This window comes from Pecten maximus, unplaced genomic scaffold, assembly GCF_902652985.1.
Source record: "Pecten maximus unplaced genomic scaffold, xPecMax1.1, whole genome shotgun sequence".
In the NCBI taxonomy this organism is placed as follows: Eukaryota; Metazoa; Mollusca; class Bivalvia; order Pectinida; family Pectinidae; genus Pecten; species Pecten maximus.
Genome location: NW_022982795.1, coordinates 144,647 through 160,329, shown reverse-complemented (window position 1 = coordinate 160,329; position 15,683 = coordinate 144,647). Strand labels below are relative to the sequence as shown.

General features: G+C 34.5%; 1 protein-coding gene across 2 annotated transcripts; it reads left to right on the top strand.

The window, feature by feature from the left end:
• The first annotated feature begins 1,817 nt into the window (after positions 1-1,817).
• On the top strand, positions 1,818-14,633 carry LOC117320961. 2 transcript variants are annotated; one of them, XM_033875447.1, is made up of 10 exons: positions 1,818-2,216; positions 4,563-4,740; positions 6,250-6,311; positions 8,581-10,690; positions 11,137-11,260; positions 11,470-11,596; positions 12,066-12,184; positions 12,572-12,767; positions 13,500-13,625; positions 14,369-14,633. In XM_033875447.1, the coding sequence occupies exons 2-10, from the start codon at positions 4,565-4,567 to the stop codon at positions 14,620-14,622; spliced, it is 3,294 nt and encodes a 1,097-aa protein (XP_033731338.1). In that variant the 5' UTR covers positions 1,818-2,216; positions 4,563-4,564; the 3' UTR covers positions 14,623-14,633. The 2 variants fall into 2 exon arrangements, with proteins under 2 accessions (XP_033731338.1, XP_033731339.1); XM_033875448.1 differs by lacking the exons at positions 1,818-2,216; positions 6,250-6,311 and having other exon boundaries at positions 4,590-4,740.
• The last annotated feature ends 1,050 nt before the right edge of the window (positions 14,634-15,683 follow it).

The window sequence follows — 15,683 nt, the reverse complement described above, 5'->3', positions numbered from 1 at the left end:
GGCGCTCAGCACTCTACATCGTTTCAGCGGAGGCTATATATATAAAGTTTCTTTGGAAACTTTGTCAGATGGAGAGGATCACCAAGTAAATACAACACCAGGTCAGTTTAATGTGTTGTTAGTCTTGTTACTAATACATAGTGTTATGTATCCTACTGCCTGTTTATAACTTGTTTTTTATGATCAATAAATATGAGGCGAGCGTGGTCCGTTCGTGACCAGTTTTACCACTTCCCTATTCGAGCTGTTGGGAGATTAAAGTGTTTGTATATTTGGTACTGGATTACAGATTTGTCTCCTAATAACAGTCAAAAGACGTCCTTGATTTCAGTCCGACAATAGCCGAGAGACATTTACAGATTTAGGGCATTTTATCGAGAAATTGTGTTATCAATGGAAACATAACCAAAATCGAAAGTAAAAAAAAAAAGTCATTCGTTTAGCTAGGCTGTCAATGGAATGTCATAATTGGGAGATGTGTTCACTGGGGTATATATGACCGAACAGTTTTGTTGGTATACGGTAATGGTATGGTATCCGGGAAATGGGTGCGACGAATCACCGAAACGGAACCGAAACGGATCTACCGGGTATCAATAGGGATGAATAGCCAATAAATGCCATTTTAAAAGAATGAAATACCTCTTAGATTATTTATAATCAAACTGGAACGAGAATAAAAGTATACGCTGCGTTTTCATATATATATATATTGTAACCATATAACTTACTTTGCGACCTCGTGCACATTAATCATCAGAACTTGATGATTATGACCAGCAACATTTTGTTCAATTTATTCAATATTCATAAATATAAATTACACATATTTGAAATATCAATAATTGAGATATGATGTATGCGTGACTATTTTTTTCAAAATAACTAAAAAAATTTGCACAGACCATGTAAATACTTGCCAACTTTTTAAAATTCTCATGGGGGAGAAAGTGCGTGAGCGACATTTTTGACCGGAAAACACATTTCAGGCGCGACACATTTAGCAAACAAAAACTAAGGGGAGATAATTTGCTATTGGAAAATAAATTCCTTGCATGATCACTTAAGCTTCCTTCCCTCACTGAAAAAAAGGGGGAAAATTTATTTCAAGCTTAGCCAATGATCTTTTTTATTCAAGTTTGGAAAGATAATTATATAAGCATCAAGTTACAAAAAATAGCTGCAAAATTACATCATTTTTAATTATTTCTGGAAATTATTTAACACACTGTTCACTCTAAATAAAAGTATTTACTTAGATATGTTATGAAAATTATGTTGTAAGATAGATTTCGGTCAATTAAATGCAAATTATCACAATGATATCACTTTCTATCAAGCTTTCTCTCCAGCAGTAAACTTCAAAAGAAAATACCTAAAATGTCAAGATAAATATCTAGAGTACAATATAATATCTGAATGAAATTTCAAATGTTTCCTTTGGATTACAACAAAGACAATGATACAAAACAAAAAACAAAAAAAGGGCTGTACCAGCAGTTGTAATCACTATATAGGCTTACAACTCGGGTGCTTTGTAGGTGGGGACTGATACTTAAATTCTAAGTTTTAACATGACAGTATTTAGTTTAAGAAAGTGAGTATTTGTGGACATGTTTTTGTCTTTCAAAATGAGAATTGGGAAAGTTTCTGCCAAAATAAGTCTGCTAATTGACACTTAGTATGCTGATGCTACGGTGATTGAAACGACGTTACCTACCGGCAACCAGGCCTTCGGTCTATATGGTCGTTATTAGTCCCCTGCCGTTTGAAAAATGGGGGGACTATAGGTTTACCCTCTGTCTGTCTGTCTGTCTGTCCGTCCGCTCTTACTGAGAGGGCCCTGTGGGGTTATTTGTAAGTATTTTTGGTGTTTGTGGGGTTACTTTGGGATTCTGGGGTTAACCCCACAAGAAATGTGTTTTATGGACTTATAGTGGTCCTGTGGGGTCATTTAAATAGTGAATGACACTTAACCCCACAAGTACTTGTCCAAGTGTAAAAATGTCATTGGTCTGATTTGTCCATATGGGATAACACGGACAACACCGCAAAATCATATTCGGACATCCCGCCGCGGTTACGTTCCAATTGCGCATGCGCTAATTTATACCGTGACGAGTGCAACACTATACCGTGACGAGTGCAAAAATAAAAACCGAGACGAGTGCAAAAGGTCGGTCTCCGGCAGTCCTGTGGGCAGCATCCTGTGCAAGGTGAGTTCTCTTTGGGGTTCTGCATTACTTTTTTCATGTTGAAAATCATTAAGTGTGATGTAGTTGTCTTTATTTCGAAATTGTTGAGTATCTTTTTATCATGAAGCAAAACTATTGTGATTCAGGGAAACGTCAGTCGCCCATGCATCACTGATTTCGAGTCGGGAATCTAAAAAAACACTGGATACTTAGGCCTAATGAATTTCGCTTCGCAAAAACAGTTAAAACTATTACGATAATATTGTGGATACTTTGAAATGAGTGCATGCATAATTTTAACTAATTTAACACTTAGATAAAGATGTAAACATGTCAATTTGCGTGACCTACTTCTTCAGTCGATAAAATACAAAATGGCGATATTGATCACAGGTACTTGTGGACATGATTATGATATTTCTAATTCAACTGTTTCATTATAGACGAGTAAATTATTGTATTACAATCGTATGCTTAATTTGAAAAAAAAAATCGTAATTATATTCGTTGAAAATAAGGGTAAAGAGTAAGAAACTTGATTGATAAACCCGACAAACAGTTATGTTATTTCTAAATTTACATAAGTAAAATCATTATGTAATTTGCGTCAAGACTCGCGGTAGAAACTGAAACTTGCAAGAAATATACGGTAACAACTCAAAAGTTGTACATGTCCGGTCAATAGTATGCTTTTGATATATCCAAAGTTTTGTTTACCTTGTCTAATGCAACATCAAAAATGCCTAAGTTACGGCTAATCTTGCATTTTCGCTTTCAACTGGCCATGGTAGCCTTTTATCACTCTTAGAACTGCTTTCTATGACAACGTTTTACAAATAAAACCGCACCGACGTGATTAAAAGTCCACGAACCGGTCAATTATTGTATGCTTTTTGTGAACCCATTATGCAGACATTCAATTCAATAATATTTTTTGCAATTTACCACGTCAAAAAGTGTTGATCGTCTTCAGATTTGCCTACTCAAAAAACATGCTGCCTTTGTATGCCCAAAACGATGTATTTGCCCTATTTTCTTAACGTTTTAATTAGTTATATTTTGAAAACATTTGCACAGTGTTTGAAATATTTTTAGTCCCACCAAAACCAGCCTACAATGATTTGTTTTCAGCAAGATGAAACCAATATATCTCTCATGATAAATAATAAATTTTCTTTCACTAAAAGAATTCCAATAGGGGAGGTAACTCTAAGGATAGACTTGCACTGGTCACAATGACATTGTAAGCTATATAAATTATCTGCTAGTTAATTAAAATATTAATCAACTCTCTTAAATCTTTTGAAATTACTCTGAAGTGCTCTATTATATAATGATAGTAAAATTAGGCTTGCTAAAAACAAAGTTAATGATCATTATAGTAAAAGAATATGCTCAGTGATATACATGTCAAACTAAACTTTAATAATAAAAATATCCCAAATGAACAATGATATGGCATTTTGTGCAACTATTTGATACAACAGATATTTGAAAAGAATTTTTTTTTATTTGAACTTCTTTTTATTTTTATTTTTTTGAATTTATTTTTTTCAAGTATTATTAATTTTAAAATACTTTTAGTACTTTATGACCCAGTACCTTATAAAAGTTACATTTCTAAACAATATATTCTCCAGTAGTTATTGCTACAGAAAGACATGAAGAGTACTTATAACTCGCCTTTTCATAATTATAATTCAACATGGAGAGACAGCAAGTCCAGGTTTTAACCCCACAGTAGCTATTAGACAACAGGAAGCACATGTAAGTGAGTTCCTGTTTGAACAAAATGGAGGACTGGTTCCCTGTTTTCATATCTTCAGTGCTTATGCTCATATTAGTCCCAAATGTTTTGGGTGTGGTCTTGATATTTCTTATGTTCAGGAGATGGTCAATACTTTTTAATTCCTGGAACAGAGATTTACAATAGTTGCCATGTTAACGTTGATCTCGTTCAAAAAATGAACGGGTTGTTTGAAATATTTCCACTTGTAAAAGTACATTTTCGATTCATTTGATCAAAGATTCTTCTTTCAAATATTGATTGCATACTTGTATCTAAGATGCAACATACACCTGTATGTACAGCATTTGGATTTGGAACATTTTCCATAGAAATTGCAGAGGAAATAACAAGTTTGTGTATACTGCACAATATACCATTTGAGTGTGAATGACAGCTGACTTTATTAAATTTATCTCTTAAGGTAAGCATTTCACTGAACAAATTCAGTCTGTGATGTTAACATTTTCGTGTACTATACCGGGCAAGCAGGTTTATATTTAGGTTTGATAAACTAAAACTTCAAAATTTTTAAACCCCATTTTATTATTGATTACTGTATGTTGTATTCCTTTTTTAAGCAATGGGAAAGCGGAAAAGACATGGCGTTTATACAAGACAAGATGGAGATGTCAAAGTCGGGCAGTTTGTGTGGGCTCAGTTAACTGGGGTACCCGCAAGCATGATGTGGCCTGTTAGAGTTGTCGGTATTCCATCAGAAGGCCATTATGCAGTTTTCTGCAAAGCAGACGAAGCAACGTAAGTGTCATCATATATATATATCGTTTACTTTTAGACTGAATTAAGAGAATTTTTATGCTTGGTTTTGTTGGTGACTCTAACAAATAATGATATTGCAAAATGATAGGTGTGTAAATATATAATTGTAAAAGAGATTTTCTTCAACTCCTTAAAGAGGCTTACCCGCAGACGGACCGGTAAACGGCACATCTCCGATCACTAAATAAACTTCAGTACACGTTTCTATGTGACAAAATTAGAGGCTTTCCGACTTTATTTCTTGAAAACAATTACAGAATATGTATTTAAAAGACGTTTTAAAACTCGACCTGAGAGGGAAATGTATGGAATATAATGGCAAATCTTCTTTGTAAATCGCCGCTGCCTTTGAAGTTATCACTGTGCGGCACTGTGCACGTGCTTGTTTCTTTGATGTGTCAATCAAATTAGACTCCACTTTATGGCGGGGACTTATTTGCGCGTTGCGATTAAATAAATAATATTTAAAAAATGAGGTTTAATATCACTTTTCAGCGTTTTATAAGGAAAATAAAATGAAAAACTCAACAATTCCAACAATCTGTCATGTGTAAAAAAATCTTTTTCTATTAGCCAATTTTTCTGATCTCTCTGCGGGCAAGCCTCTTTAACATGCATAAAAAACCCACAAATATTCAAATTGTATTTCAATTTTAGCTTAGAAATATTAATTTGCACTGGGATGACTTTTGACCCCACAGTGTATTTTGCATCAAACAGGAAATGACATCACATTTTCAAATTGAGGCTTGAAAATGGAACATAACACTGTGGTGGATGGTAAAGTTATTTGGTAAAACCAAAGATAAATTGCTGCAGAACAAAGAACACTTTTTTGTAAGGAAAGGAGACATTATGGCTGATGATAGTGTTCCCATTGGTTTCATCGGGTTTTTTTCTGACATGGAGTTCTCAGAAGCTTGTTGTTTTTGCTCTGACTTTGATTTTGATGTTTTGGAGATATTTGTCTGTGGTATGAACTATTTAACTTTCTTCTCTGCTGAGGAATTTCAAGCTTGTGTTTTTTTCTGTTTGTATGAAAATATTGATATCCTGAAGTATAAATTGACAGGATAAAGGGAAAAGGTTTGATAGAGTAAGTAATAACAAGTAATTTGTTGATTATCTTGAACATAATTATTGCATTTCATATCTTGAATGTTCTATGACACCACATCTGTATAAATCTTTGTGATGAATAAATACTTTGCCTAAATCCAATAGATTTGAGAACATGAAAACATCACTCTCAAGCCTTTGGATAACTTATTCTTAAACATATGTTGGTTTTGTAAAAATGGTTAATGGAATGCCTGAATGATGTATGAAACAAATGTTTCATGACCTTTTAATGCAAGTATGAAAAGTTCACCAAAAGATGTATTAATTGTTACATGTATTTGAAACATTTATTTACAAGGTGTGTTTAACTGCTTGTATGATATTTGTATAAGGTACTATGAGTTAAAGCATGTATTTGATTTACAGATTGACTACAAGAAAAGTGGAATCTTTTCAAAATCATGATATGTGGAAGAAAAAAGGACAACGTAATGGACATATTATAACATTTCTTTGATTATGAAATTGCTGTTTTTCCAAATTATGCTGTTTTAGCATGGTGATAGGTCAATACGAGGTTTGAACTGTCCAATATTGCTGACTGGTCAAAAGGCAGGCATTGACAAATATCATCATACTAAAGTTCTATTGTTTCTTGTAAAAGTTTCGATTTTATTGGAAATGCCAACCATCAAAATTTCAACACTCATGTCCTATTTAGACAGAAAAAAAAAACAACATGTCTGCGACAGCAGCAGGTGTAAAAAAAACTTTAGCTGAACACCACATTTGTCATGTTTAATCTTTTTATACATGTACCTAATATTATCTACTACACATAGTTGGACCTTGCTAATAATTGAAAATAAGGACTGTAACAGACTAATGGTACATATTCACATAATGTGATGCATATATGGATACAAATTAAAGCGTATGAAATGAAATGATTGAAAAAAACTGCATTGATTGAGAATTAAAAAGAAGAGTTTTACGGAAAGTCTTCTTTAAGCTTCGTTATGTACCCATTGAGTGTATTGGTTGGTATCTCCAATACTTATAATTATGGTAGAGTAGCTTTGTTTTTATTGAGTTTTGAGGTTAAATACTTATGGAATACATGCAGTGTGATGCTTAATAACTTTTTTTGTAAATTGGACAGTACATTTTTAGCATTCCTTGCCCTAGTGAGCTTATGCCACAGTGATGTGATCTTCAAATTTTCACTTTAAACAACTTTTTGAAAAACGTAAGGCCCAGGGTAATGATATTGGCCAGTAGGTACTTGGGATCGATGTATTGCGACAAAGAGCGCTATTAACTTACCTTAAATAAACCTGCATTTAAGGTCAGAGAGCTCGAGGTCAAACATGAAAAGAAAAAATCAACAACTTCTGATTAACCAGGAGGCCAAGTGTAATGCTACTTATTTAGCAAATAGGTACTTCAGACACTGCTCTCAACTCTTAAGTTTCCTTTTAATATCTGAGTGAAACATGCCTTTTGTGCCTCTTGTTACAAAAAGTTGTGAAGAGCTGTACATGTGCTACCATGTATTCCATAAGCCTGTTTCAAAAAGTTCTGATGGTTAAGTCACAATCAGATGCACATGTATGTTAAAAGATGCAACTTTACAGCATATAATCATACAGAATTAATTTTCAGTAAGATATATATACAGTGGCATATAAGGTTTACAGATTTTGTCTAAAGAATGATCTCAAGACGTCAGACACTTTGCTATTGTTTCAAATTAAATTTCAGTAGCTTTAATTTTTATTTCATCACATGTCGTGCGTACTAGTGGAAGTAAGATGATGTTTGTATCTTACAATGTATCTCAATATTGAAGAGGAATGTTTATTCCATTGTAATACAGAATCTGTTAATCTGATTGTGAAAAGCCATAAAGTGTTGTTTAAATTTGTTTTCTTTCATTTTTGCTGTCTGTTGAAATGAATATCATATAGGATCTTACTTGAGTTTCCATTTCATACAAGACTTATAGAAGGCGTCGTAATATTTTGCAATCAAGCGAGCCACTGGCAAGCTATAAAGTAAAATACAAATGTAACTCATATGAAATCTGAACTAGTGTAAGATACGTGCACTTATAATTATACATTTAAAAAAGGACCAATTTTCATACAACATTGCAATATAAATCACTGTCAGTTTTTTCCAGTGCAAAAGTAAGTGATGTCAAGTAATTATCCTAGACATGACATTGCAAATAAGAACAAATGAATCTTACAACCAATCAGAATTGCTATGATTGATATGTCATATTATTTGTGTTTTAAGCAAAACTATGACATGAGTATATATATTCTGTGATAAATATGTGTTACAACCACAAAAGTGGGAAGTATTGGCATTGCAAATTTAAAGCAGTTGGTAGACAACTAATTATTTTTCAAAATAATCAATGATTGATTTAATGCCTTTCTCTTTTGAGACACTTCAATATAAGATTAAATTAAATGGTGTAAACAATTGGTAAAGATTTTGTCAACAGATTCCCGACAATATTGATCATTGTTCATTATTGATAATTTTTTGAAATCTGAAAGCTTGATTCCCTTTAACTTGTTTTTGAAATGTTTATTGAACAAAGGATATATATATAGGTACAGAAAAATAAAACGAGTAGTGGTTAGACTTCCTTAACATCCTCTTAAAATTGAACGCTATCTAATGCAAATGATGATGTGATTTTGTATTCATTAGGGTATCTGTATAATTCCTGTTTTTCAGAAGCGCTCAAAAGAAAGCCTGCAACATTGAATCAATTTCTGGAAGACATCAGTTGGGCGCTAAGGGAAGAAGATGTCAACATTCCCAATCACGAGACAGAGGTCATCCAAATTACACAGGCTCCGTACGCGTTTGGGGTGGAGGATATATCTGAATCTGAGATCACTAATGTTAGGGCTTCATCTCCCAATCACGAGACAGAGGTCATCCAAATTACACAGGCTCCGTACGCGTCTGGGGTGGAGGATATATCTGAATCTGAGATCACCAATGTTAGGGCTTCATCTCCCAATCACGAGACAGAGGTCATCCAAATTACACAGGCTCCGTACGCGTCTGGGGTGGAGGATATATCTGAATCTGAGATCACTAATGTTAGGGCTTCATCTCCCAACCACAAGACAGAGGTCATCCAAATTACACAGGCTCCGTACGCGTTTGGGGTGGAGGATATATCTGAATCTGAGATCACCAATGTTAGGGCTTCATCTCCCAATCACGAGACAGAGGTCATCCAAATTACACAGGCTCCGTACGCGTCTGGGGTGGAGGATATATCTGAATCTGAGATCACCGATGTTGGGGCTTCATCTTATGAGCAGGATATTTCTGAAACACATTCAGAGTATTTCCCAGAAAGTAATGATTCAGACTCAAGTGTTCAATCACAAGCAAAAATAGGCCAAAAGTTGCTACAAAAAGAACTCTTTGCCTCTGACTCTGAAAAAGTGAATGATTCCGACGAAAGTATGTCAGTTGATTATCCTTTATATCCTGCCCTAAACATACAGGTTCCTCCTCTACCCATCGATGTTGTAAATTCTATGGATAACGATTCTTCTGATGGAGAAGAGAGTGACAGAGACCCAGAGTTCATTGCACTCGACAAAAGCCACCCAAAAATATTCGTCAAATTAGTGGAAAAAAGCAAAATTACAAAAACTGGCAGAGTAAAAAAGTCCGACAGAGTTTATAACTCGCATCATCCATGCCCATTTTGTGGGAAAATGCAGACAAATTTCAGTCACCACATTCTCTCCAAGATTCACAACAAAGAGCAGGACGTGAAAGATTTACCACAGTTGCAACCAGACGAGGAAACAGAAGAAAAACAGCAGATTAGAAAAGAAAGAAAGAGAAGGATTGAACTTTTGCGTCTGCAAGGTTGTCATAAACATAACATGAAAGTTCTTGAAAAGAAGAAAGGAGAGATAATATTAGCTAGAAGAAGTGCTACAGACAAAGATTTTGATGTTACAAAATTTGGTCCTTGTCCAAATTGTGTGGGATGGATAAAAAATTCAACAATGACAAAACATCAGAAAGTATGCCCCAAAAAATCTGATGACTTTCAGCCTTCAAACAAGACAATGTTGAGAGTCCAAAGTGATGCACTTGTTGGAAGGATTTCGGACCAAGCATCTCAAGTGCTTGTAAAGGAAGTTTTTACCTGTATGCAGGCAGATGATGTGTCACTTAGAGCGCAAAGTGACCCTCTTATCATAAGTCTGGGTAATCAATGGATGGATCGGAACAGGGGAAATCGAATTATGCGAAAATATTATGCATCACAGGCGATGAGACTTGCTGCTAAACTCTTAATACACCTAAACAACATAACAGGAAATAAGGACAAAGATCTGAACTTTTTCCTTCAACCTTCATACTTCGAAAGTGTTGCAAAGGCTGCCCTCCAATGCTCCAAACAAGACGCTGATGATGATGAAGACCTAGCCTCTCCAAGTAATGCAATCAAGTTAGGCTATGACATTAAAAGCCTTGCAAGCTCAAAACTTGGAAATGCTCTTATCAATGGAGATAATAAAAAGAAGGAGGAGGCTGAAAACTTCCTTAAGCTTATGAACATGCAATGGGGACTGAAAGTAACCAAGCTAGCACGTGTGCTCCTCAATGAAAGACATTTTAACAGGCGATGCCCATTGCCAAAACCAGATGATGTAAAAAAGATTACAGTTCACATGAAAAAAGAAATAAGCAGTTTAGACCTCAATGATATGTCTTACCAGAACTATAGAAGAGCAGCAATACTTGTTTTGGCAAGAACAACCCTTTACAATAGAAGAAGGTGTCATGAGGTTCAAGCTTTACGGTAAATAACTTAAAATCTTTTTACTGAACATAAGATTCAATCCTCGGCAATGTGGTTTGTAAATGTATTTAACTTTTCTTTAATTTAATTTAACTTAGTTTATTCTGAATGCAGGCATAATTGTCTCTAATTCAGATCATAGTCAATATAATATTTAAACAAAAAAATATAACAGTGTTTATGTTGTGACAAGTTCCAACTGTCCACAATTCCTTGAGTAAACAAATATTTCCTCATGTCCAGCCTGCTTCTTGATTTATCTAGGCTGAGTGAATGTCATCATTTGTTTGTAAGAATTTATGTTACGATGGTAATGATATTAGTATTGACTTTTGCAGTATTCAATGTATCTACTTTAAGATGTTCATTACTTCCTAGATGACTCAACATGCATACAGTAATTTGTACTCTTGCATTTGACACACATAATTATATTCTTGATACAGTTTGGATGCCTACCAAAAGAGGAAACGTGGAATAGATGAAATTGCCACAGAAATGATGGGGGAGATGACAGCGTTTGAAAAACATCTCCTGGAGACCCAAGAAGTTGTAGAAATCAGAGGAAAGGTATGCTTTTCTTTAAACCAATAATTTCTTATAAAGGAAATCTCCATTTGCTTATGAATGATGTGTTATTTTAGATTTATGTATGAAGTTTGGCTTTAATTTGTAAAGCTAAGTACCTGCAGGTAAATTTTATTTCTTTTGCAAAGTTAACAGTTTTTTGTGTTTCTGGAATTGGTTTTTTCTAATTTGAATCTGTGTTCTATTAACAGGTTGGAAGGTGTGTGCCTGTGATTTTACCTGAAGATGTCCGTGCTGTATTGACTTATATAGCCAGTGGTGAAGTGAGAAAAGCATGTCAAATCTCTGCTGATAACCCATACCTATTTGCAAATCGTAGTAAGTTTTTGAAATCAATAGAGCATTGCTAATTGATATTCATTTGAAAGAATATTAACTTTCTCATGGAACATTTTGCTGTCAGGAAAAAGGGCACCATTGAAATGGCAAGAGGGGTTTCTTTTTTGAAACCCCAAATTAAATCTTGTCTTTTTTTTACACCGAGAAAAAAGGGAAACATGATGAGTGTTCTCATTTGAATATGCACTCTCTTTTTAAGTTTTCAACAACTTGCAGTATTTCAATAGTTTAAATGATAGCTATCATAGTGCCAACAATATTTTATATAGTTGTATGAAACATACAATTTTGCTTAGTTTCATTGGGCTATCTATTGAATGGTAATTATTGGGTGGTTTTCTTAGAGAAATTGCTTTCAATGTTATCTATATGTTCAATGTAATAATTTGAGTACTTCAATCAAGGCAAACTTGTAGAAAGAGGAAACATTTTTCTCTTTTACTTGTAGTGGCTGGTGTATTCAGAGGATATGATGCCATTTATACATTGACGAAGGAGGCTGGACTGACCAATCCAAACTTAGTCAGAACCAGCAATATGCGTAAATACATGGCAACAATGGTGCAGGTAAAGTCAAGACTGTTTAAGTTTATATTAGCAAAAAATTAAATATAAACATCTGAATTTTGCTCTTGTGTGGTACGAAGAATACAGCTCAAATATTGAATACAATGCTTGAAGTATAAGATATCCGATTAACTGGTCAGATAATACACATGACTACACTAAAGGCTTGCAGGGAAATTTTAATGCTTTATGATCATAATAAACAGGTAAATGTTCTTCATGCCTTGACAGAAGTGAGTATTTCATAGGGACACCAGTTATTGGTTGTGAAGCCATAAAAAAAATTTGGTTTGGAAGGCAATTGGGATAAAAATTAGAGCTAGTTGTGAAACCTAAACAGATATCATTATTTTACACAATGAAAAATGATTGCACTTTTCAATTCAGGCTCTGGACACCAATGAAGCAGAAAGAAGCTGGATTGTCCAACATTTGGGACACTCCATGGATGTTCACATGAACCACTACCGACAAACATCTGATTTGATTGAAAGGACCGAAGTGGCAAAGTTGCTTCTGATCCAAGATTTTGGTGTTGTCTCAAAATATGTTGGCAAGAAACTGAAGGACATTCAGCTGGATGGTAATTTGTTGCTATATACAACGTTTCAACAAATGCAATTTATGAAAATTTTCCTTGTCTTGCCGTCTACATAATGCAGAGTCTGCCCCCCCCCCCCCCCCCCCCAAAAAAAAAAACACTAAAAAAACAAAGAAATATCAATAAGTCGAGCAACTAACTGAACTTTTTATTTATTTGTTTTAATTTTAAAAGAAAATTTATTATCAGTTATATAAAGCACAACATTACTTAGTAATTAAAATTTGTTTTTGTAGCATTATCAACAACAAATTTTCCAGTGACCATGATTCACTCCTGAATAATAATAACTCGCAAGATAATGTAATTTTACAATTTATTTCCGATAAAGAACACTGGTCATCTCGACAGCATGAACATACTTTAAAAGTATTTACAATCATTAAGTAGTACAATGTATTCAATAAAGAAAAGTCATAAAAATGTTATACTTGCCATGTTGAAAAGGTTTGATAGCTTTAAATTAGACGTGCAAGCTTTGTGTTTCACTTAGCATTTAACTAACATACACATGTATTTGTTCTGAAATTGCTCAGATAAGTTGTATTTGATACTGCTCTTTTCTTAAATTTTTCTCGTTGACTTTTACCCTCCTTATATTACTGAAGAAATATGTTTGTTACAACACTAATGCATTTAAAGTTCAAAATGTACATCTAGGTATACTTGTATGTTAGTAACTTTTTTGACTAATTAAATTTTGATCATTTTTAGACATAATTCCTTCCGCACCTGAAGCAGCTGAAGATGATGATCACGATGAAATTGTCTCTCAAAGAACAGAAATCGAGGAAGATTTCATTCCAGATTTACAAGACCTAAGTGATGAAGATATTACCGGTATGTTTGAACACCAACACGATCCTCTTAAAAGTCAAAGGAAGGGCAGTTTTCTTATGTACAATTTCTTGAAAAGGATGGAAAAAAAGAGGCTGTAGCAATGGATATATTTTGTATTGCAGTAGGTACACTAAAGATCACCATAGACCACATTGTCGAAGTAGTCTCTTAGATCAGCAATTTTAGACCTCATTGTCTTGTGGTTAAGTTCTGTTTTTATCTCGTCCTCGACGAAAGGGGGATTAAGGTGCTGTTTTTCCAGGGGTGGCTGCATCAACATTTGCATTAAAATCTAGTGTTATAGTTATCCAATTGAATTGAAACTCTGTCACATTACTCAAATTATCATACTAAATAACTAACCTCATTTTAAAAGAAATGATGTAACAGGTTTTGGGAAATTTTGGGCTAAAACATGGAACTTTTGAGAATTTATGTTAAAGTCCACTTTTTCTGGTGTTACTGATACCGATTGAATTGAAACTCCGCTTAGTTACTGAAATCATCATACTGAACACCTTACTGAAATTTGGAGGAAATTTATTTGCAGGTTCTGCTGTTTTGATGCAAAAAACATGTGAATTTTGTTATAGTGTTATTGATATGTAGTTAATTTGAAACTTGGCAAACTTACTGATGCTATCTTTCTGTATGCATTTTGTCATACTATTATATTCCATTTGGACTTAAGGTTAGCGAGGAAGGTGAGACACATAATTACGTGTAATTCTTGTTCATTGTAGCACCACAACCAAAAAAGAGGAAGAAGATGGAGATGAGAAAGCGCTGGTCTCTCAAAGAGGAGGAAGAACTAAAGACTCTCTTCAAGAAAAACTTCGAAAAGGATTATTGTCCCAGACAGCAAGAAATTGAAAACGCCATGAAGAAAAGTTGTTCTCAGGATGGCCTGATTCACCAAAGACCAAGGGATAACATCAAAAAGAAAGTGAGCTTTATGCTAATCAAGAGGAGAAAAGCATCCAAAAAGAACACTTAATCATTGAAATAGCGTTAGTGAGCAGACATTGGTAAATTTTTCTAATAGACAAACAAATCCAGAATGAACAAAAAACCCAGCGCATTTTGGTGATGAGATTGCAAATAAGTAGTAAACTATGTGTTTCTTGTATTTGTGAGAGATTTAACTATATACAGTTGTTTTATATAATGACATTTGGTTTCTTTGTATTCTATAAGCTAAGAAAAGCTTACTTCACCATCTTAACTGTACTTAATACCTCAGTTGACCAAATTAAAGCTATCATTGTGGGGTTATAATGTCTATTCAAGAACTGTGGGGTTACCTACTTAGTGTTGTAGTGTGAGGATCATTGTGGGGTTATAATGTCTATACCATACGTGTGGGGTTACCTACTTAGTGTTGTAGTGTGAGGATCATTGTGGGGTTATAATGTCTATACCATACGTGTGGGGTTACCTACTTAGTGTTGTAGTGTGAGGATCATTAATTGTGGGGTTATAATGTCTATACCATACGTGTGGGGTTACCTACTTAGTGTTGTAGTGTGAGGATCATTAATTGTGGGGTTATAATGTCTATACCATACGTGTGGGGTTACCTACTTAGTGTTGAAGTGTGAGGATCATTAATTGTGGGGTTATCATGTCTATACCATACGTGTGGGGTTACCTACTTAGTGTTGTAGTGTGAGGATCATTGTGGGGTTATGATGTCTGTACCATACCTGTGGGGTTACCTACTTAGTGTTGTAGTGTGAGGATCATTGTGGGGTTATAATGTCTATACCATACGTGTGGGGTTACCTACTTAGTGTTGTAGTGTGATGATCATTGTGGGGTTATAATGTCTATACCATACGTGTGGGGTTACCTACTTAGTGTTGTAGTGTGAGGATCATTGTGGGGTTATAATGTCTATACCATACGTGTGGGGTTACCTACTTCGTGTTGTAGTGTGAGGATCATTGTGGGGTTATAATGTCTATACCATACGTGTGGGGTTACCTACTTCGTGTTGTAGTGTGAGGATCATTGTGGGGTTATAATGTCTATACCATACGTGTGGGGTTACCTACT

What these genes read in the sequence shown, in the direction of transcription:
- LOC117320961 (XM_033875447.1), top strand. Translation starts at nt 4,565, where the DNA reads ATGGGAAAGCGGAAAAGACATGGCGTTTATACAAGACAAGATGGAGAT. An exon ending in GTGGAAGAAAAAAGGACAAC is followed by an intron (nt 6,312 to 8,580) that starts GTAATGGACATA and finishes CCTGTTTTTCAG; the next exon opens with AAGCGCTCAAAAGAAAGCCT. An exon ending in ACATGGCAACAATGGTGCAG is followed by an intron (nt 12,185 to 12,571) that starts GTAAAGTCAAGA and finishes TTTTCAATTCAG; the next exon opens with GCTCTGGACACCAATGAAGC.